This window comes from Chiloscyllium plagiosum, chromosome 10 (assembly GCF_004010195.1).
Source record: "Chiloscyllium plagiosum isolate BGI_BamShark_2017 chromosome 10, ASM401019v2, whole genome shotgun sequence".
Classification (NCBI taxonomy): domain Eukaryota; kingdom Metazoa; phylum Chordata; class Chondrichthyes; order Orectolobiformes; family Hemiscylliidae; genus Chiloscyllium; species Chiloscyllium plagiosum.
The window spans coordinates 30,997,343-31,020,652 of record NC_057719.1 but is presented as its reverse complement, the minus strand read 5'-3'; the positions used below and the strand labels follow the sequence as shown (position 1 = coordinate 31,020,652).

Below are 23,310 nucleotides of genomic sequence, written 5' to 3'. Positions count from 1 at the left end.
CGAACGCTTCCATGGTGAAGAGAGATCAAACCTCCAACCCGGACGCTATTCTCCTCCACTCTCTTGGTGGCGCTGCTGCTTTGAAGCACGATGGGAATTGTAGTTTGAAACAAAGCCGTTGAGAAGTCGATGCGGCGGCGAGGTAAACTACATATCCCAATGTTAGCTGGTGTTCAATGTTTGACAATAATTGTAAAGAAATAGATCATACACATGGACAGCTGTGAGGGTGTTGTAATTTTAAACATATACGGTATTTTATGCTTTTCCAGTCAGATATCGTTTGGATGCTGTTTCGAAAATATAATGATCAGAACCGGAAGTTACGCACACCCCCACCTGTTTTGTATTTGTGTTTAATAGGTTTTGGGAAATTTCTCAGCCCATCTTCCGCTGAGCTGGTTATTATCGTAATTATATCAGGTACGTTTGCTTACATATTATTTTACATCTCGCATGTAGTAATTTAAAATTAAGTATAGTCGCTACTTGTGTCGGAGATCTTCTTGTAACAGGCCTAAGACCCTCATGTTATGGATAACTCAGTTGACAGGTTTGACTATTGAAAGTTAGAATATTTGATTGTGAAATTAAGTGTGAGTGCATGAGCCGTCTTTTTTGTTGTTGTCTGCGTTTATATTTAGAAGTATGAATGAAACCACGCCACAAAGCGAATTATACATGTTAAAAAGTGCGAACTTTTTGTTTACCTTTTTAAAGGCCATATAACTGCCGGAAGAATGTTCAAATACAGTCCTTATTTGATAAATCGTAAAAGTCTTATTTAACGCAAGCACATATTCGTTGGATTGATTAAATTTGGATTCATGGCCTAAAGTCTAATATATTGAAAATTTAGTTTGTAGCTGCTGTTAAACGAGATCTGGAGCATTAATTCAAACTTTTCACATTAGATTTTCAAATGGGCAATAATGGTGAAAAGGCAGCCATAAGAAAGTTTCAAGTAACAGAATCTGCCTAGCATTATGTTGTAATTAGAAGTCAATAATGTTTAGGGAGACAGACGGCTTTGGAGGAAAGGAACGATCATCAATGACAACTCCATTCTATTTACCTGAATGGTTCAAATGCTCGTCTTGAATGCTAAATACTGCAGCTCGCTTTCATTACAATGGTAAGTTTGTTGTATGACAAAAACCAAGTATTGTAACACAAAAAGTGCTTCATATTTAAAATTAAAATCAAATGCATTTTACTTTGAAAGATTCTACTGGTACATATCAAGATCTGGTGGCTGTAATATGTTTATACTTTTCAAATCTCTCTACCACAAAAAAAGTTTGTAACTTTTGTTAAAATGGTGTCTGGTTTTATTTGTAAAGGATTATTTTTATTTAAAAATTAACATCAATAAAATGAATGCAGTTTAAAGTCCAAGTACACAATGTTATGCTTTTGTTTTATCATTTTGAACTTGCATTGTGTATTGGAAACTATTGAGTTGTACAACACTAAGTTGAGCTGCAGTTTGCACGGAGAACCATTTTTAGGTGACGTAAGAGAGTTTTCTCTTTTTTAATTCATTCATATGATGTGGGAGTTGCTGGCTAGGCCAGCATTTAGCTCTCCTCTGGACAATTAGGGAGAGGCGTTAAGAGTCATCCACGTTGCTGTGGGTCCGGAGTCACATGTATGCCAGACCATGTAAGGGTGGTAGTTTCATTCCCTAAAGGACATTAGTGAGCCAGATGGGTTTTCCCAACAATTGGTAATGGATTCACAGTCATCATTAGATGCTTAATTGCATTTAAATTCTACCATCCACTGTGGCAGTATTTCAACTCTGGTCCCTAGAACATTACCTGGGCCTCTGGATTAATTACGTGTTTGCCTTCATGTTTGACTTTAAAATGTACACAAAAACAAGGAAGCTGGGAGTGTGATTTGGCTGTGGGACTGTTTCTGGCAATTCAAGAGGTTGTGCCTCATGCTTCTTTTATGGAATTCCTTTAGCCAACTCCTTTTTTATTCCCTATTGTAATAGATGAAGAACAATATCAAATATTTTTGTGAGCAATTGTCAAGTTGTCCAAGTCTTACACCTTGGTTACCCACTACTGTTGTCATCTCAGATATCCATATTGAAGTGAATTATAACTCTAACTTTTTTTTAAATGAAAAAGAAATTTAAGTATGCAAGGAAGTGGAACTAATTTGCAGTTCACACGAGAAAAATGTGAAAACTGCCTCTGAGTAGGCTCAATTCAGCAAAGCAAAGAATAACTGTGTGCCTTTTCTTGTTATTATATGCCTGTCTTTGCCTTCACGTGGCTAGATTTAATGTGGTGCATTTTGGATTTATGTTTCGGAAAGTTGAGCTGAATGGGCAAGTTGTTGGAGGGAATTCTGAGGGACACAATTTACATCAACTTAGAAAGCTAAGGACTAATTTAGGGATAACCAAAATGGCTTTGTGCGTGAGAAATCATGTCTCATGGACTCGATTGAGTTTTTTGAGGAAGAGGATTGATGAGGGCAGAGCGATGGATGTGATCTGTATGAACAGTAAGGTATTCGACAGTGTTCCTCATGGTGGACCAGTTTGCAGTTTAGATCACATGGAATACAGGGAGAACTAGGTATTTGGATACAGAACTAGCTCAAAGGTGGTGGTGGAGTGTTGCTTTTCAGACTGGAGGTGTGCCACAAGGATTGGTGTTGGGTCCGCTGCTTTTCATTTTAATATGAATGATTTGGATGTGAACATAGGAGATCTGGTTAGTAAGTTTGCAGGTGATGCCAATTAGAGGTATAGTGAACAGCAAAGAAGATTATCTCAAGAGTATGACTGGATCTTGATCAGATGGGCCAATGGGCTGATCAGTGGCAGGTAGAGTATAATTTAGATAAATGTGAGGTGCTGCATTTTGGAAAGGCATATTAGGTCAGGACTTATGCATGTAATGGTAAGATCCTGCGGAGTGTTGCTACACAAAGAGACCTTGGAGTGCAGGTTCATAGTTCCTGCTACTCCACTTTCAAGCTAAATAGGACAGTGAAGAAGGCATTTGGTATGCTTGCCTTCATTGGTCAGTGCAGTGAGTATTGGGACGTCATGTTGCGGCTGTGCTAAACTTTGATTAGGCCACTTTTGGAATACTGTATGCAAGTCTGGTCTCCTGTTATAAGGAAAGATGTTGTGAAACTTGAAAGGGTTCAGAAAATATTTACAAGGATGTTGCCAGTGTTGGAAGGTTTGAACTATGGAGAGAGGCTGAATAGACTAGGTCTATTTTCCCTGGAGCATCAGAGGCTGAGGGGTGACTTTATAGAGACTTATAAAATCATAAAAGGCATGGAAAGGGTGGGGGGAGTCCAGTACTAGAAAGCATTGGTTTAAGGAGAAAGGGGAAATATTTAAAAGGGACCATAAGGGCAATGCTTTCATGCAGAGAGTGGTATGTATATGGAATGAGGTGGTAGAGGTTGGTGCAATGACAACAGTTTAAAAGGCATTCGAATGGGTATATGAATAGAAGCATTGAAAGGGATATGGGCCAAATGCTAGCAAATCGGACTAGATTTACTTAGGATATCTGGTTGGCATGGTAGAGTTGGACCGAAGAGTCTGTTTCTGATGCTGTGTATCTGTATGACTCTATGGCCAATTAGTTAATGAAAATTATTTTTATTAAACAGAAATTCAGTCATCTTAATGGGTCATTTTATTCCCCTCATTACTTTATGCTTATTACAGTGAGAGATGTTAAGCACTGAATAATGCAAGAGTTTTCTCTATGGAAATCATGACTTGGAGGTACTGGTGTTGGAATGGGGTGTAAACAATGTTAAAAATCGCACAACACCAGGTTATAGTCCAACAGGTTTATTTGGAAGCACTAGCTTTCGGAGTGCTGCTCCTTCAGGTGGTTGTGGAGTATAAGATCATAAGACACAGAATTTATAGCAAAAGTTTACAGTATGATGCAACTGAAATTATATACTGGAAAAGACCTGGATTGTTTGTTCAGGCTGATTCTATTTCTTACAAAGAATTTACACAATTTTACGTGGATTCATGCAGTTTTTCAACAAAGTAAAATGTAATTCTGCAAGTACAAACTCCCCCATGAACCTTTGTGCATGTGTACGGGTGTGGGGGGGGGGTTGCTGTGAGAGAATGTGTGTACGTGTATGAATGTAAAGGGGTATAAGTCTGTGAGAGGGTGCATGAGGGGTGTGTATGTGTGCGCGTATGAGAGAGGATCTGTAGGAGTGAGAGCGAGAGAGAGTGTGACATGAACTCAAGATCCCAGTTGAGGACGTCCCCATGGATACCAAACTTGGCTATCAGCCTCTGCTTGGCCACTTTGCATTGTTGCCGAGCCTGAAATCTGCCTAGGAGGATGGTCACCTGTAGGTCAGAGGCTAAATGTCCCAGACCGCTGAAGTGTTCCCCAACTGGAAGGGAACACTCCTGGCTGGTGATTGTTGTGCTGTGTCCATTCATCTGTTGCCGTAGCCTCTGCCCAGTTTATCATGTTGACGCAGATATCACCATTACATGTGGGGACACCACCCACCATGTACACGGCAGGTACTCATGTGACTTGGCCAACATTGTCCATCTCATATGCTGCAGGCAAGAATGCCCTGAGACACGGTACATTGGCGAGACGAAGCAGTGTCTATGGCAACAGATGAATGGACACCACACAACAATCGCCAGCCAGGAGTGTTCTCTCCCAGGACATTCAGCCTCAGACCTTCGGGTGACCATCCTCCAAGCAGACATTGGGACAGGCAACAACACAAAGTGCCTGAACAGAGGCTGATAGCCAAGTTCAGTACTCCTGGGGATGACCTCAACTGGGACCTTGGGTTCATGTGTCACACCACAGGTCACTCCAGTCCACGCTCTCTCACATGAGCACATAAGCGCATCCATGCACACGCACAGACTCTCCTACAGACCCTCTCTCATATGCTCACATATACACACCTCCACACACGTACCCTCTCACAGACTTATACCCCTTCACACTCATGCATATCTGTATATACATACACGCTCTCTGATACTCACCACTACCCTCCCCTCCCCCCCCCCCCCCCCCCTCCCCCAGCCTGCGTGTGTGTGCACACCCAAGTTTATGGGGTAAATTTGTACTTGCAGAATTACGTTTTAGTTTGCTTAAAACCTGCATAAATCCATGTAAGATACTGTAAATCCCTTTTTTAGAAATAGAATCATTCTGAACATTGGAACACTTTAACCTTACATCTTCAATGCATTATCTGAGCTGATATGGCACCTATTGTTAAAGTTCACTTGAGAATGTAACTTTAAAAGGTTCTAGGATTTACATATGAAAAAACTGAAACCAACATGGTCATTTTAAAAGAGGAGAGCCTTAACAAACTATCCAGGTCTTTTCCAATATATAATTTCAGTTGCATCACACTGTAAACCTTTGCTATAAATTCTGTGTCTTACGATCTTATACTCCACAGCCACCTGATGAAGGAGCAGCACTCCGAAAGCTAGTGCTTCCAAATAAATCCCTTTGACTATAACCTGGTGTGGTGATTTTGAACTTCCTCAATGGGCTATACTGTTAGCATTTCTTATTTCCAACTCTATTATTGTGCAATTCAGACTGCTGGAATTCTATTAGAATTAATCATTTTAGTTTAACAAAACAACTTTGACACTCTCAGCAAGTCTTGCTTTACTTAATTCTACACAACTCTATATGTATCAAATGTGGCAGCACCCAGAGAGAGACATTTCAATCTTCCCTATTAGCTATTCTTGTGCCCTTTGAATGAGATTGCAATCAAGTTTTACTGGTAAGATCACAATCGAGACAGAGTTGAAACTACAATGGCAGGAACTTGCAATGAACATAAGTCCTTTATTCCATTTATCATTGTTGGTTTCGCAGTCCAGTAGTGAAATTGGCCTTGCAGCTGCATCAAGCATGGAGAAGTTCAGCACCATCCCGAACAAAGTACTTTGTTTGCTCAGCACCTTCTGTCAACAAGCATAAATCTCTACCATCAGTGGTGTGTACTAGCTGCAGATGCATTGCAGAAAGTCACAAACGCTTCTTCAGCAGCATCTCTCAACCAGAGCATTCATCTTCCAGAAGAACATGCAGCTAATGTGTGGGAACGCTTCCAAGTGTTCCCATATCTCCACTTTTCCTTCTGAGAACAGGCTGTCCTAATTTGAAAACATTTTGTTGTTTCTTAATTGTCACTGAATTGTCCTACCTAATAGGCACACATTTATCCCGTTGATTGCAGTAAGAAAGAAATTCTGGGGAACATTGAGGTAAGTAAGAAATTCTGCAGCACCTAATATTTCAAAAGAATAAGTATCACTTTGAGAAATGGTTTGTCTGAGCCTTTCCCTAAAATATGTATTTTAAATTTTTTAAGTTCATGAACATAACCACTCCCATTATGTGTCAATATCGTGAAATTTAACGTTGAATATTTCTCATGGCTTGGGAAAGGTTTTCAGAGATTGTGGTTCATTTGTTTGAGAGTAGAGTTTACAAAGCTGTTTTAGTGCTTTCTTTCAGATTGTTTTTAATTTTCTGATCAGCCTGTTCAAGTATGTATATTCATGTCTCTGGAGCAGGTGGGACTTGAACCCTGGCCCACAGGTAAGGGCATACCACTATATTGCAAGGTCCCCTTCAGATCACTTTTTTTATGGCTTCATAATTTTGGATACAATTAATATAAAGTAGAATGAAATATTTGAAGGTGAGTGTGCTACTTGAGTTAATCTTCCACATGTTACTTGCTTTCCTTGGAAGTGATTTTAATTTATGGTTAATTAGTCAGTCTGTAATTTTTTTCATAATTTTAAAGTAAAGGAAAAGGAGTTGAACTGACTGGTGCAAGAAATTTATCGGTAGCCATTCACTGGACAGTTAGCCAGTTATTTAATGAATACCACCAGCCAAAATTCTCCAACTATGCAAACATTGTTTATATCTATTGTCATTCAATCATGTAGTATGGCTGCCACTGGTGGGGCCAGAATTTAATGCCAATCAATAAATGCCTTGGGGAAAAATGGCAGTAAGTTGCTATCTTGAACTGCTACAGGCTGTGTGGCGGAAGTGCGATTGTTAGTTTTTGGATTAGTGGTGCTGGAAGTGCACAGCAGTTCAGGCAGCATCCAAGGGCTTTTGCCCGAAACGTCGATTTCGAAGCTCCTTGGATGCTGCCTGAACTGCTGTGCTCTTCCAGCACCACTAATCCAGAATCTGGTTTCCAGCATCTGCAGTCATTGTTTTTACCTGATTAGTTAGTTTTGGTGATTTACCCAGCAAGAGTGAAGATAGAGTGATTCATTTGTAAGTCAGGATGGTGTGTGACTTGGAAGTGAACTTCTTTCATGGGATTTGACATTGCTGGTGGGGTGGACATTTATTGCCCACCCAAATTACTCTTTGACCTAGTGGCATGCAAGGCGATTTCAAAGGGCATTTAAGAATCAACCACACTTCTGTGGATCTGGAGTCAGAAGTAGGTCAGACAAGATAAGATTGGCAGATTTCCTGAGACTATTTGCAACTTTCGATGAAAGTAGTAGTGACCATGATACTGAGATGAGCCTTCAGTTCCAGATTTATGGCTGAATTCAAATTCCACCACCTGATGTATAGTTTGAATCCTGTCCCCAGATATTTAGCTTAGGCCTCTGGATTACTACTAGTCTAGTGACATTACTACTATTGCCATCATCTCCAATGCTGTCTTTGACCTTCTAGCTGGTAGATGTTACTCTTTCGGAAGTTGCCAATGAAGGAAGTTTGAGTTTTTGCAGTGCATGTGAGCCTGCTATGCCATTCAGTAAAAGCATGGTCAATCTAATCACTCTATATTCCTGCCTACCCTGTTAACATTTCACCCCTTGTTTATCAAGAATTTATTTGCCATTACTTTAAAAATATTCAAACTCTGTTTCAATTGTCTTTTGATGAAGAAACTTCGAAAACCACTCAATTTTGTTACAAGAGCAACTCTCTGTCTTAAATGGACAATAGCGTTAGTTTTAAACAATGACCCCAAATTCTACTTTGCTATATTTCAAGTTAATTTGTACAATTGTGTTATGACATGTTGTTTGATGCAGCTGGGACTTGAACCTGGACCTTCTGGCTCAAAGGTGGGAAAACTACCACTGCACCATAAGAGCCCTTGCAGTTCTACTTATCCCACAGTAGGAAACGTTCATTTCACATACACCCTATCAAGAGTCTTCAGGATCTTGCATGTGTCAATCAAGTCTCATCTTATTCTTCTAAACTCCAGCACGTATAACCTTAGCCTCTCCAAAAATGTCAACCTACCTATTCGGCTATTAGTTCAGTAAACCTTCTCTAAACTGCTTCCGACACTTTATATCCTTCCTTCGCTAAAAACACCAATATTATAAAGAGTACTCTGTATATGGTCTGCCCAGTGCTCTGCAGAACTGAAGCATAACCTTTGTAATTTTGTATACAATTCACCTCAAAAAAAGAAATGACATTTTTTAACCTTTCCTAATGCTTGAGTGCTAAACTTTGGTATGTCAAGCACAATGTAACCCAGATGTGACAGGCTGCAACCACGAGAGCAGAGTCATGGAATATTTTCAAGTTGTTAAACCACTTGCCAATCAAGTGGGCATCTTTCATATTTAATAGTTACTGAATTGTATAATGTTGCTAGTGATTAATGCATTATTGAGGGCACTGCCCCAAATGCCCATTTTAAAGTAGGATAAAGAACAGTTATACAAATATTATTCATGTATTTGTACTTGCTGTACTGTCATTTGAATGAACTTTTTGTAAAATATTCTAAATTGCTTTGTGACTAGATTAATTTAGGATATCTGGTTAGCATGGATGAGTTGGACTAAAGGGTCTGTTTCTGTGCTGTATGATTCTGTGACTTGTCCACCAGTAAGGAACTGTTTATCAGACAGTAAGCCCTTGGTAACTGCACCTGAAATTAATATTTTGTGGTTCTAAATCAAAGGAAACTATTTAATAACTGCTGTTGTACCTTTTGGATTACAGTTGGTTTAGAAGTTTTTTTTCTTTTGAGAAGCATTGTTAGACTTTTTCAAGCTTTTTTTTAAATTGAAGAAATGAGATGTATTTTCTTGAATTTTTTTCTAGTAAACCTTTTTTTAGTTACAGTGGATATTTTATGCTGACAATTTATCTTTTTATTCTCTCCTTCAGATGGACCCGTCTCCTCAATCCTACATGCTTGCTAATCTGACTCATCCACATTCTGAGCAGTTACTGCAAGGATTGAATCTTCTTCGGCAGCATCGTGAGCTCTGTGACATCGTCCTCCGGGTTGGTGATGTCAAAATCCACGCCCATAAAGTGGTGCTGGCAAGCATCAGCCCATACTTCAAAGCCATGTTTACTGGGAACCTTTCAGAAAATGAGAACTCTGAGGTTGAGTTCCAGTGTATTGATGAAACTGCTTTGCAGGCTATTGTAGAATATGCATATACAGGAACCATATTCATTTCACAAGATACAGTGGAATCTTTACTACCAGCTGCAAATTTACTTCAAATTAAGTTAGTACTGAAGGAATGTTGTACATTCCTTGAAAGTCAGCTTGATCCTGGTAATTGCATTGGCATTTCCCGATTTGCTGAAACCTATGGTTGTCATGACTTGTATCTTGCTGCCAACAAATACATTTGTCAGAATTTTGAAGAGGTATGTCACACAGAGGAGTTTTTTGAATTGAATCACACTGAGTTAGATGAAATTATTTCAAATGACTGTCTGAATGTTGTGACTGAGGAGTCTGTTTTTTATGCTTTGGAGGCATGGATTAAATATGATGTACAAGAAAGACAAAAATATTTGGCTCAGCTGTTACACTGTGTGCGATTGCCATTGCTAAGTGTGAAGTTTCTAACAAGATTATATGAAGCAAACCAGTTAATTCGTGATGAACATACCTGCAAACACCTTCTAAATGAAGCACTTAAGTATCATTTTATGCCAGAGCACCGATTTTCTCATCAGACTGAGTTATCAACACGACCACGTTGTGCTCCCAAAGTACTGTGTGCTGTTGGTGGAAAAACCGGACTGTTTGCTACGTTAGACAGGTAAGATGATGAAGTTGAATTCAAATTAATGAATGTTGTTTTATATTAATAGTGAAAGTAGAAAACATGCCTCATATACAAATAAAATATTGTTTTGGTGGATATGGATTTGGTGGATATAATTTAATTGATTTGTAATTGAGTATTGAATGTAAATAGAAGCATTCCACATTATATAGTGTTTCCATCTACTAAGTCATTGAAAGTGGTAGGTTTTATTTTCTTACCACATGATTATATGCTTATAAAGCAGTTCGCCACCACCTTCTCAAGGACAACTAGGGACAGCCAATAAATGGTGGCCACTCTATGGCATCCATGTACTATGAGTGAATTTAAAAAAAAATTGCTGTATAAGAATGGTTAAATGAAGTAAGCTGTCAAATGCATTTGCCATTCCTTCATTTTATTAAAAATGATTTGGTTCTAATGACTTTTGTGCTATATTTTGTTGATCTACAATAGACTTATTTAAACTTTTGCTGTGTTAAGTACAAATGTGATATGTCCGCAATATAAAAAAACCAGACTGACTAGACAACCCAGCTCGTTTTATTGGCCTTGGGTAGGTTGATAATTTCATTTACATTTTTTCCAAAACACTATGAAATACAAATGTTTAGAATGAAGGGATTGTTAGACATTTTTATATCAAATTAAGACAGTTTAGAAAGTATTCATGACCTTAGCGAGTTTTGAGAAGATTTGTAGCTCAAGTTGAGATTCTGGATGTAGGTTTGCTCACTGAGCTGAAAGGTTCATTTCCAGACGTTTCTTCACCCTACTAGGTAACCTCTTTAGTGGGCCTCAGATGAAGCAATGCTGAAAATTCCTGCTTTCTATTTATATGTTTGGGTTTCTTTTGGGGTGGTGATGTCATTTCCAATGGTGAAGTCACTTCCTGTTCTTTTTCTCAGGGGGTGATATATGGGGTCTAACTCGATGTGTTTGTTAATAGAGTTCCGGTTGGAATACCATGCTTCTAGGAGTTCTCGTCTTTGTCTATGTTTGGCTTCTCATAGGATGGATGTGTTGTCCCAGTCAAAGTGATGTCCTTCCTCATACGTATTTAAGGATACTAGTGAGAGAGGGTCATGTCCTTTTGTGGCTAGTTGGTGTTCATGTGTCCTGGTGGCTAGTTTTCTGCCTGTTTGCCCAATCTCGTGTTTGTTACAGTCCTTGCACGGTATTTTGTAAATGACATTAGTTTTCCTTGTTGTCTGTATAGGGTCTTTCAAGTTCATTAGCTGCTGTTTGTGTGTTGGTGGGTTTGTGGGCTACTGTGATGCCAAGGGGTCTGAGTAGTCGCGCAGTCATTTCCGAGATGCATTTGTAGGGGAGAGTGGACGTGTTTTTGGACGTGTTTTGGAATCACACGAGAATTCCATCAACAAACACATCGAGTTAGACCCCATCTACCATCCCCTGAGAAAAAGAACAGGAAGTGACTTCACCACAGGAAATGACATCACCAACCCAAAGAAACCCAAACAAAGCAGGAATTATCAGTAGTGCTTCCCCTGAGGCCCATTGAAGATGTTACCTAGTAGGGTGACGAAACATCTGGAAATGAACCTTCCAGCTCAATGAACAAACCTACATCCAGTATCCATGACCATTCTTCTGTAAATAATCTTGATATTTGCAGTTGTACAGGGCCCTGGTGAGACCGCACCTGGAATATTGTGTGCAGTTTTGGTCTCTCAAATTTGAGGAAAGACATTCTGGCAAAATTCTCTGACTACTGCTCTGCAATGGATTTCTAATTTTTTTTTTACATTTGAAGATATTCTGTGTAGGTTCACCCATCATTCCCGAGTTGTCTAATTGCCTAACTTCACCATAGCCTCAGCTCATTAACTGCAGAACTATACACCCATGCAATTGTTGTCTCCAGACAACTGTTCTGATTGTCTGTCTGTTTTGACCAAAAGTAATCAGATTTGACACATCTCTCACTCTCTTTCCCGGTCACGCTGTCTCACTCTTTCTCTCCATCCTGATGCTGCAAGTTGAATCTACTGATTTTGTTCCAGCACTTTTGTGCTGAAGACACAAAAATATAGTGTTTGCTTTTCCATGAATTGTCTCTATGATAGTAACACTTCCACCCTTCAGAAACTTAAGCTTATTTTAAATATTTCATATTATAAAATTCTGCTGCTTCTATCATAACTCCAGCAAGCTCTGATCATCCTATGTTCAGGGCTCCATTCTTGGTAATGTCTCAATTTTGTAATCCTCATCTTTCCATTTCTCCAAGGCTTTTCCCCTTCCTATCTTATGTTACCACATGCTCCACACAAGTCTTGGATCTCTGCTCCTTAACAATTTTGCCTGTTGTGAGTCTCCACTTCAGTCACTTCACCATTCTGCTGCAATGTCTTAAGCTGACTAGGCCCCACGTTCTGGTATTTCCGCCACCCCCAAACACTTAATTCTTGTCCTTTTTAAAATCTACCAATGTCATTTCAGCAACTTTGTTAACAAATGCTCTTGCATAATCCAATGGAATACACTCTTGCTGTCTCTCACTCCCTTTTTCACCATGTCTCCCTGAATTCTCCAAAGCCGCCTTCTTTGACAAATAAAAACTGATAACAACTGCTGGTTCTGGAAATCAGAAACAAAACTGGCATTTCTGGAAAAGCTCAGCAGGTCTGGCAGTATCTGGACATTTCGGGTCCACTGACCTTTCTTTAGAACTGATGGTAGCTGGAAAACAGTTGTTTTTTATGCAGAAGATGGAGTGGGTAAGAAGTAAATGATAGGTGGTGATAGAGCTCTAAGAGAAAACAGTTGGACAAAGGAGTGAATAATGGGCACGCTAGGAGAATAAATAGTTGCTAATGGGGAGTATTAGGGGTTAACAATGGGTTGTGTGTAATAGCAAACCTTTGATAACCAGGCGTGCTGTGGGAGTTTGGGGTATGGACATGGGTGCCTCAAGCCCTAAAATTGAACTTTACAGCCTTCTGGACTGTAAGTTCAATATAAAGCCTCTGCAATGTAATAGTCAGTGCACCAGCCGACAATAACCCCACCAGCAGACTTAATTACAAAGTCAACATTGAATCTGAGAGCACAAAGTATATTCGGTTCAAGGGGAGATAGGTTGGCAGAGAAATTTGAGGTGACACGTGTCACATCGACAGTTCTCAATGAAGCTCGAGTGCAAGTAAAAGGCCAGAGGAGGGGTTCAGGTGGAGGGAGAATGTTGGAGGTGGGTAAAGGGGTCTATGGGATGTATTCTTGCCCAAAGAAATGGGTACGAAGGCAAAGGCAACAGCAGTGAATGAAGAGTTCAATGTGATTTTGTGTCCAAAATTCATTTAAGGTGGGGGGAGATAAAGACACATTTTTTTACTGTGGTTCTGTTCGCCGAGCTGGAAGTTTTTGTTGCAAACGTTTCGTCCCCTGTCTAGGTGACATCCTCAGGGCTTGGGAGCCTTCTGTGAAGCGCTTCTGTGGTGTTTCCTCCGGCATTTATAGTGGCCTGTCCCTGCCGCTTTCGGTTGTCAGTTTCAGCTGTCGGCTGTAGTGGCCGGTATATTGGGTCCACACTCAGACAACAACTCACCTGAACGAAGGACCCGATACCCAGCATGAGCAAAACTTATGTAGTGTACAAAATACCATGCAAGGCCTGCACAAAACACTATATAGGACAATCAGGAAGACAGCTAACGATCCGCATCCACGAACACCAACTAGCCACGCAACGACACGACCAGCTATCCCTAGTAGCCACACACGCAGATGACAAGCAACATGAATTCGACTGGGACAAAACTACCATTGTAGGGCAAGCCAAACAAAGAACAGCCAGAGGATTCCTAGAAGCATGGCACTCATCCACAAACTCCATCAACAAACACATCGACCTGGGCCCAATATACCGGCCACTACAGCGGACAGCTGAAACTGACAACCGGGAGCGGCAGGGACAGGCCACTATAAATGCCGGAGGAAACACCACAGAAGCGCTTCACAGGAGGCTCCCAAGCACTGAGGATGTCACCTAGACAGGGGACAAAACGTTTGCAACAAAAACTTCCAGCTCGGCGAACAGAACCACAGCAATGAGCACCCGAGCTACAAATCTTCTCTCAAACTTTGAACACGTTTTTTTATTCATATCCTAATATTCACTTTGACACTGAATTTTATTTTGTATTTTCATTCTTCTGTGATGTGTTTTTAAGATACTTTGAAGTGATTATATAAATGACACTGTTATAAACAGACTAACATTTAATGTGTCATTTTCTTTTTCCATTTCTGTTGCAGTGTAGAGATGTACTTCCCTCAGACAGACTCCTGGACAGGTCTAGCACCACTTAGTAGTCCACGTTATGAATGTGGAGTTGCTGTTGTCGATCAGAAGCTTTACGTGGTTGGAGGAATTGCAACCCACATTCAGCAAGGCATTAATTATCGGAAACACGAGAATTTGGTAGAAGGTTGGAATCCGGAGACAAACAAGTGGACGACTGCAGAAAGAATGAATGAATGTCGAAGCACGCTTGGAGTGGCTGTATTAGCTGGTGAACTGTATGCATTAGGTGGTTATGATGGGGAAAACTACTTGCAATCTGTGGAGAAATACATTCCTAAAATCAAAAAGTGGCAGCCAGTTGCACCTATGGGGAAAAGTCGAAGCTGTTTTGCAGCTGCAGTTTTAGATGGAATGATATATGCCATAGGTGGATATGGCCCTGCTCACATGAACAGGTAAATCTGTATAATGTTTATCCCATAAGATTCAATATTTTAAACTTCCATAAAGTTGTATGTTATCTTACTTTAGATATCAAAATGATTTGTATTTGAGTATTGCTTAGAAACAGACCATTTTGTCCATGCTTTATCATGCATTAATCAAGATAATCTGTAAGAACATCAATTTTAGAGGAAAACAACATTTGTACTGTACGAGATGAGATTGCTCATTGATTGGCAGTGGAATCTGGTTGCGGTGTTGACACTGAAAATGTATCCATTAATGCTGATTGCCCAGCCTTGTTTAAATGCTAAATATTAAATCAGGCATGTGTATTCTTTGTCTGTCAGAATTGGGCACGGTTTTAAAATAGGTAGCTACCAGTATGTGCAAGTGTGCACATTTTCTTTTAATCGAGTTTACTAATAACTGATTAGGAGGGGGAGGCTGGTTGTGGGAGCGAGGTGAAGAAGAAATTTTTTAAATTAACATATGACATCTTAAGTCAAATAAGTTGTCAACACTTACTTATGGCCTCACTCATACAAGCATTAGAGAACCTCTGACCTATGAAACTATCCTTGGAGGAGTCCGTACCTTCAGAAAGGCAAGAATAAGTGGAAAAAATGGTAGGGTGTTACGACATGGGGTAAACCCCCTCTGTTAGTTTTAAACCAGCAACACAAAAGACTTTATCCTGTGCAGTAGTCTGTGAAAATTCAAGAGGCCAAGAACCAGTTAAAGTAAAAAGTAACAACTTTATTTAGATTAGATAACTTAGTGTGGAAACAGGCCCTCCAGCCCAACAAGTCCACACCGACCCGTCGAAGCGCAACCCACCCAGACCCATTCCCCTACATTTACCCCTTTAACACCTAACACTACTGGCAATTTAGCATGGCCAATTCAGCTAACCCGCACATTTTTGGACTGGTGGGAGGAAACCAGAGCAAACCCACGCAGACACTGGGAGAATGTGCAAACTCCACATAGTCAGTCGCCTGAGGCGGGAATTGAACCCAGGTCTCTGGCGCTGTGAGGCAGCAGTGCTAACCACTGTGCCACCGAGCTGCCCATTTCTTAAAGTAGAACAGAGAATAATTAAGTAACAAAATTTACAACTTCTTCCTCTAATCTATCTTTTTACTTTCCCTTCTAGTCCAATAAAACCTCCGATTTAAGATTTACCAAAAGTCAAATTTCAAAACCAAACAGCTGTTGAATCTTCCCTTTGTAGGTTTCCTCTCCAGGTTGGTGTCAATGTTTTTTCTCTGTGCAAACTCCTTTTCTAGAGAGGTATCTCTGAGTTTTGACTAGCAGCCTACAACTGTTAGTCTTTTGGCAGTTCTCCCCCAGGTGTTCAATTTTTTTTTGTGGAAGTATACCCCCAAAACATCGGATTGTCATTGGCTTTTAATATTGTCAATATACTAAATTCAAACCTGATTGGAGTTTGATTTTTTTTGGGGGGAGGGGTATAATTTAAACTGGCCTAATTCAAATTTGTTTTTGTCTCTAGGCAACAAGCTACCCCACCTGTCTGACCACATGTTACATTGTATCTTATTCAAAACATTTGGTGCTGTCAGATAGTTCTGCAACTAGCTTTAAACTCTCCTTAAATGTACGGTACACCTACATCTTCATAATGAGGGGAGCCAAAGTTTGCAGTGAGTGTACTGTTTCGATTTCCATCCTATTTTCTTTGAGGTTTTTGAATATTGATGTTGGTTACTAGTTGTTGGTAGTAGTCTTGTAGAGAGCCACATATGCATTTATTTATCTAACCCTTCGTCTTGCTCTAGAAATGATTTAGGATTGTCTGATATAACTTGCTTCTCTGTTTTTACTTTTACTTTTATTTGGAAAAATAGTGTGGAGCGGTATGATCCAAGCAAAGATTCCTGGGAGATGGTTGCTCCAATGGCTGATAAAAGAATTAACTTTGGTGTTGGTTCAATGCTTGGATTCATCTTTGTTGTTGGCGGACACAATGGTGTGTCACACTTGCAAAGTGTTGAGAGGTATGAACCCCATCAAAATCAATGGACATTATGCAGGCCAATGAGTGATCCCAGAACAGGTAAATGTGTATCTAAATAGTCACAGATAGTCTTGTGATTTAGCAGTTTACGAAAAAAATTGATTATGCATTTTGTTTCTTCAATTTTGTTAAAGACGTGGCTTAAATTGTCTCTCTCAAATGGAACAATCATGGAATGATTACTACATAGGAGACCTTGTGTCCATATTAGCTCTTACCATGAGCTGTTATGATTTTCCCCTCTTTAATTGTGACCCTGCAAACTTATTTCTGCTTAGCTGCTTACCTTATTCCCTTCTGAAAGCCATGATTGAAGTGACCTTCACTGTGCTCTTAGACAGTGCACTCCAAATCAGATGCACTGTGTCTTCGTCCTCTTGCTTATCACCTTTTAACTGAGTGTTGTCCTCTTCCCTATCCATTAAAGGGTCAGTAGTCTCACAACACCAGGTCATAATCCAACAGGCTTATTTGATATTACAAGCTTACAGAATGCTACTTTGTCAGGTGAAGTGGTATCCATGAGAGAGAACTATTTTTCTCTCCCTATTTACTCTGGACCCCTCATGATTTTAAAAATCTCATTATCCAGACTCCTCTTAACTTTCTCTCTCTGTTCTTGTTTACCTACACAACTGAATGACTACATCTCTGGAATCATTCTTCTAAACCTTTTGTACACCATCGCCGATGCCTACACATAGTACTAAAAAGTATGCTGCCTAGAATTGAGCACAATACATGAATTGAAGCCAAAGCAGTGTTTTTATAAAGTTTATTCACAATTTTCTTGCTTTTATGATCTCCCCCTATTTTATAACCCAACATCTCCTTTATTTTTCTCACCATTTCCTCAACCTGGCCTGCTACCATTTGATAATTTGAGCAAACACGTATACTGTCCATCCATGTCTTCCTGCACCGCCTTTAGAACTGTATCTTTTTAAAATAATCTTTGCATTCTTCCTAGCAATTGTTTTCATTTCATGCATCTCTGCATTAAATTTCTTATCTTGCTCATTTGCTCGTTCTATCAGTCTACATCATCTTAAAATCTATCACTATTCTCCTTGCAGTTCAGAATACTTTTTGTGTAATGTGCAACTTTTGAAAGTTGCATCATGCATAACAAGCTAGTTGTTACAAGATTCAAAGCTTTCTGATTTATTAAACAACTCTTGACCACTATTATTTCCTGTTGCATAATGTTGTATCGATGCTTCTACTTTCTCTGTTACTGTAAGAACATCAATATGTGATGTAGTGCATTTATTGAATACCTTTAGATAAAGTCCTCATCAACCATTTCCATTACTTACAGAAAAATGCTGACCTCTGAGGTTTTTGAGAAACATTCCTGTAATTTTCCTGGAACAAAATGATCTTTAATGCAAATTTTTTTCAATGACTGAAATTTGCCCCGATTATTGTTTCTAAAAGCTGATCCACCGCTGCGGTTGGTCTGTAGTTGCTGTATTCATCTTTTGCACTGTTTTCTTGAATGAAGGTATAACATTTCAAGTTCTCCAGTCCACTGACACCACTACTGAATCTAGGGAGAATTGAAAGATTAGGTTATAGCTAGTATTCTGCAATCTTCTCAGTATGTCCTGATATATCCCAGCCATTTCTGTTGATTTCACAACTTTGAGAATTTAAGTGTTTTTGCTCTAAATTGTTCCTTGTCTTTTCCTAAGCTAACCTGAAGTATGTGGTGCTATAATCATTGTTCTGTAAATGTTTTCATACCGAGACTTGACATGTTTGATCCTCTTTCTCCAAGTCCAACAATGCCTTCTACATTGTTCAGGCAGAATCCTACTGATCCAGAAAATGCTCTAAATATAGTTTAGAAAATCTTCTCTCCAACACAACTCTCCTCTCCCCCCCCCCCCCCCCCCCCCAACCACCATTTTTATTTTGATTATGTAATCCTAGCCTCTATTAAAGTTTCTTATCATTGTATTTCACAACTGCAAGTCATTTACATGCACAATATTGTTTATTTTTTCATGTTCTATGGAGTTTTCATAAAAGGTTCTTTTTCCCCTTCCCATGACAGGAGTTGGTGCAGCCATTGTAGACAACTACCTCTATGTGGTGGGAGGTCATTCAGGATCATCATATCTGAACATGGTGCAGAGGTACGACCCAGCCTTAGATACCTGGTCAGATTTTGCTGGCATGTTGTCATGTCGATGCAACTTTGGGCTGACTGCATTTTGATAGTTGATTTGATTATCAAGGACATACTGTGGTAATTAACCCTGCATGACAAGAAGACCAATAGTACTGAGACTGCAGCCCTCAGTTGTTGAATTTTACAAACCTTGGCTGCCACTGTTGGTTTTTACTGTGCAGAGTTTTCATGTTTTCGATTGAATTGGTTATATTTGTACATACACTTGTGGGGGAGAAACACTGATGCCTGAAACAGCCAGGGCTAACCAAAGCTCGAGCTTTTTCACCTTTATAAAGCATTCCCCTCCATGTTAACTAGCAGTTACCTCCATACTTCCTCGTTTTTAATCAGAAAGGATCACACATTCAAAACCAATAATCAATCCATTGTATGTATGCAATGTGAGTCCATGTCAGTTTTTGTGCAATATATGTTGATTGCATTTATTGTGTTCTATTTGACATCAGTGCTTCACAGTATGAAAGTTTGTACTTAAGGGCTGCATACCTGAAACTCAATTTTTGACTACAGTACAACTACCCACTGTGTGCTTGCTTGTATTGTATAATGTGATTTATGTAATTAGTAGGATCTGAATGATCAGCTGATAGTGATATGTAACCTGCTATAAACATCTGTGTATGATTGTTTGTTTGACAATTTTCCAACTGAACCATAATGAGATCACCTGTTAATATTTGACATGTTGTTTGAAGAAACAAAAGGGAAATGTATATTTAAAAGGGCTCTTAATTGGGTTATATGAAGTTGCAATTGATACTTTCATATCTTGATAATGAGTTTATGAAGTTCGGAACATGGTTACAAGCCTGTATTCACAGAACATAACGTAGGAACAGTTTCTGATTTAGGTAGTTAATGGGCTTTTGAGTACAGACTTTAATGATTATTTTATTTGGCTCTAATGGCATGTTTTGGATTTGTTGATGTGATCCTTTGTAATATTCTACAGCTGCTATTGAGGGAGAATAACTAGATTTAGTAACTGGTGCTATCCTAGGATTCAGGACCCCACAGATGTTACATATATTTATTTTGTAATATGTCAGTTCACAAATTATTTTGAATATTTTTATCCAATGATTTTATGAGTAAGTGTCTGAACAATCAAATCTAAACTGAAGTAATAATTTATAGATATTTTTAATCAACCTGTTCATACATGGTATGATACATCTCTGGAGCAGGTGTGATTTGAACCCAGGCGTTCTGGCCCAGAGGCAGAAACACTATTACTGTGCCACAAGAGCCCTAGAAATAGTTATGTAATGAGTTTACAATATTTTTAAAACCCTCACTTTGCAGAATAAACTCCAATTAAAGCAATTTAACATTGTAAAAATGAGTTAATAGTTCAGCTATTCATTGTTGTCATCTGCTTTTCATATTTGATTTCTCTACTGCCAATATGTGTGGATGTGTTTGTTAACAAACTTTGGTTGCTAATATTTATGTTGACTGCTAAGTTACCTTTTTATACATCTTCAATGTCACTTTCCATTCTCATCTCAGCATCTTGTAGGAAAGACTTTTTGTTCAGAATGTACTTCAAAGCTGATGTGCAGGTAATTATTGAAGTATGTAATGCAAGAAAAGTTGTATGTTAACTGAGTTTTGAAAAGTTCTAGCAGAAGGATCGCACTTGTAGAATTCTAACTGGTTCTCCTAATAGAATTTAAACAATCAAACTGATTTAGTAAGGGAAATCAATATAATGATTTTTATTATAGATCTTGTGAATACAAACTGCACTATTTTAAAATATCACAATTATCTCCATAAAATACTACAGTTTTTTCTGTACTCATTGTGCAAAGAAATCACAATTTTTGGCAGAAGTTTAATTATGGCTACAGTTTGTGTTTTCACAAGATCAGCAGTGTTGTACACAAGGGAAGTCATATATTTTAAATTTTAGATTGGAGAAACCACTTTTTTTTTTGAGACTGCATGACTGTGTACACACACACTAGTCTTTCAGGTCTTATTGAATCATCATGCACATTAATTTCTAACTTAACCTTCTGGAAGTTTCGAGAACTTGAGAATATGAAGGCTTCAAATGTTTGTTAGTATATTGAATAAAAAGGTGCAATAACATTTTTTATATGGCTTTTTTTATTAGGTATAATTTATACTTGTGTAAATGAAAGGATGGGTTGATTTATGGAACTGCCATTGTGCCCTGTAAATATCGTAAAGTGTGTATAGTAAAATTTACTCTTGCACTGTTCCTTGTGTAGATATCATCCTCACATCCTTCCAAACACACAATAGAACAAGATGATGTGCATTTTGTGTCCACAAATTAGTGTAGTTATAGTAAATAAACTTGCAAAGTCCACCAAAACAAACAGACTAATAGTCTGAGACTGAGCAACCTGCACATCCTGCTGGTTTAGTAGCACAAGTGTTACTTTTGATGACAGTGGCTGAAGTCATAGCAATAATTACTGTCAGTCCTTACAATTTCAAACATAACTGGCCAAAACTAACCAGAAGTTTTTAAAATACACAACAAAAAAATCTTCGTTAATATACACTAGAATCAAAGTGTAAATGCAGTTGTAATTTGTGGCTCCTTGTTCTACAGTACAAAATAGTTGGGAGTGTTTGTTTACTTTTTTGTTACATATTACATACTTTCAAAATGACTTCTGAAATTCAAATGGCTGACATGTCCGATATGTTACACTTCTATTTTGCTAGATAGTTTAAAAGATCTAACTTGTAACATTATCATTTACCTTCTGGCATAGCTTTCTGACTGCTCGATTTATCAAGTTGCAAATTTGCTCCACAGACAACCTGTTCGTATGGGCAAAGCAACTTTTTTTGCTGGACTCTTGATTCTCCACTGTCTAAATGTGGCTATTTTGTTCACAAAAAATAGGGAATTTTGTAGACAAGGAAATCTCAGTAGCAGATAAGTTAATAGCAAGTGGGGAAGAAAAATGAGCATTTACTGAAATGACATTTGTGCACTAATACAAACTTTTTTTCAGTTTTGGAAAATGCTTTGTAATCAGTTCAGATGTGATACTTTACAATATGTACATTGTCATAACCTGAAAATTAATCTAGAATTTTAACTTGTCAATCATTTGTCATCAAGGTTGTCCTGTCTCCTGCTTTCTGTCCTTTTAATGCCAAGAAATTTCCTTTTGACCAGTGCTGTATGAGACATTTTGGATCGTACGACTTCCGTAATACACCAGTAGACTGGTATTTAATGATGTTTCTGAATTGCTGTGTTTCTTCCACTTTTGAAAAAAACCTTTTTTGCTGTGAAAAAGTATAGATGCATTGCTAACAATTCCATGTCTTGGATGAGTATTGTTTCTGTACTCCATTGGTGGGAGGACTGTACCTAGGCAAGCTATAAAACAATTTTCATGCTTTGATTGCTCAGTGGAGAAATTGATATGTATTTGCAATTTTTCTGTTTTTAAGGTTACTGGAACAGAGGATGAGAACTTGGATAGTTTAGCTCTTATAGTTCATCAGTTTATTACCATATCCAAATTCAATCCATTCACTTAATTATCAAGTTTATGAAAATAATGACACACCTAATCTTATTCTCACAACTCTTTGTGAAGCTAACTGGGTGGAGTCATTTGCAATGATTGCAACTTTTAAAAATTGAAAACTTTGAATTTTAATGAATGACCTAAAACAAACGCCTCAATTTATAATATAATATTGCATACAGGATAATAAGGAAAGTTCACAAATACAAATGAATTGTAAAAGGAACACAGGCTTGGCTATTGTCACTTTAGCTTGCCTTAAAACTAAATACTGACAGAACTGGATTTTTTCATAAATGCCTTACACGCAGTGCTATCCTCTGAAACCAGATTAGTTTGTTTTTTTTCTTAAAATGCTGAATCTTTGTAAATGAACAGCAAGATTAAAAAACCTAATATTTATATTCTGACTCATGAGGGAATGATTGTAAATGGTTAAATGTTAGAATATGTTTGTGTGCATAGTTATGTGCTCTGTGCCTGCAAATGGCAGGACATTTTCGTTTACAGTTTGACAAATGTCTTGCCTGTTTGTTTTATTTGAACAAAAGTGCTAAAGGACTGTTCACATTATCGTTTCAGTTCAGTTTTCTTAAAGGTTTCATGTGCTTTCGTGTGGTACAGCTATGTCACTTATTACAGCATTTCATTGTGGATGTGCTAAATAAACATCTGTAACAAGAA

General features: G+C 38.5%; 2 protein-coding genes across 5 annotated transcripts in view; one reads left to right on the top strand and one right to left on the bottom strand.

Annotated features, from left to right (window-relative positions):
• The first annotated feature begins 25 nt into the window (after positions 1–25).
• On the top strand, positions 26–23,310 carry LOC122553486 (kelch-like protein 28). Of its 3 annotated transcripts, XM_043697308.1 has the most exons (6): positions 26–142; positions 273–423; positions 9,225–10,123; positions 14,414–14,857; positions 16,721–16,929; positions 18,953–23,310. In XM_043697308.1, exons 3-6 carry the CDS (start codon positions 9,225–9,227, stop codon positions 19,114–19,116), a joined length of 1,716 nt encoding a protein of 571 aa, XP_043553243.1. In that variant the 5' UTR covers positions 26–142; positions 273–423; the 3' UTR covers positions 19,117–23,310. The 3 variants fall into 3 exon arrangements, with proteins under 3 accessions (XP_043553243.1, XP_043553244.1, XP_043553241.1); XM_043697309.1 differs by lacking the exons at positions 26–142; positions 273–423 and adding an exon at positions 474–553; XM_043697306.1 differs by lacking the exons at positions 26–142; positions 273–423 and adding an exon at positions 1,017–1,135.
• The window catches only part of c10h14orf28 (chromosome 10 C14orf28 homolog), a 37,843-nt gene continuing 32,504 nt past the window's right edge, over positions 17,972–23,310 (bottom strand). For both annotated transcript variants that reach the window (XM_043697312.1, XM_043697313.1), the window contains one exon: positions 17,972–18,442. In XM_043697312.1, the coding sequence (XP_043553247.1) occupies positions 18,434–18,442 (9 nt within the window). In that variant the 3' untranslated portion in view covers positions 17,972–18,433. The remainder of the gene's footprint in view (positions 18,443–23,310) is intronic.

Bases quoted from the DNA above. Each gene is read 5' to 3' on its own strand.
- LOC122553486 (XM_043697306.1), top strand. The intron at 14,858-16,720 runs GTAAATCTGTAT...TTGGAAAAATAG, and splicing joins GGCCCTGCTCACATGAACAG to TGTGGAGCGGTATGATCCAA. The intron at 16,930-18,952 runs GTAAATGTGTAT...TTCCCATGACAG, and splicing joins AATGAGTGATCCCAGAACAG to GAGTTGGTGCAGCCATTGTA.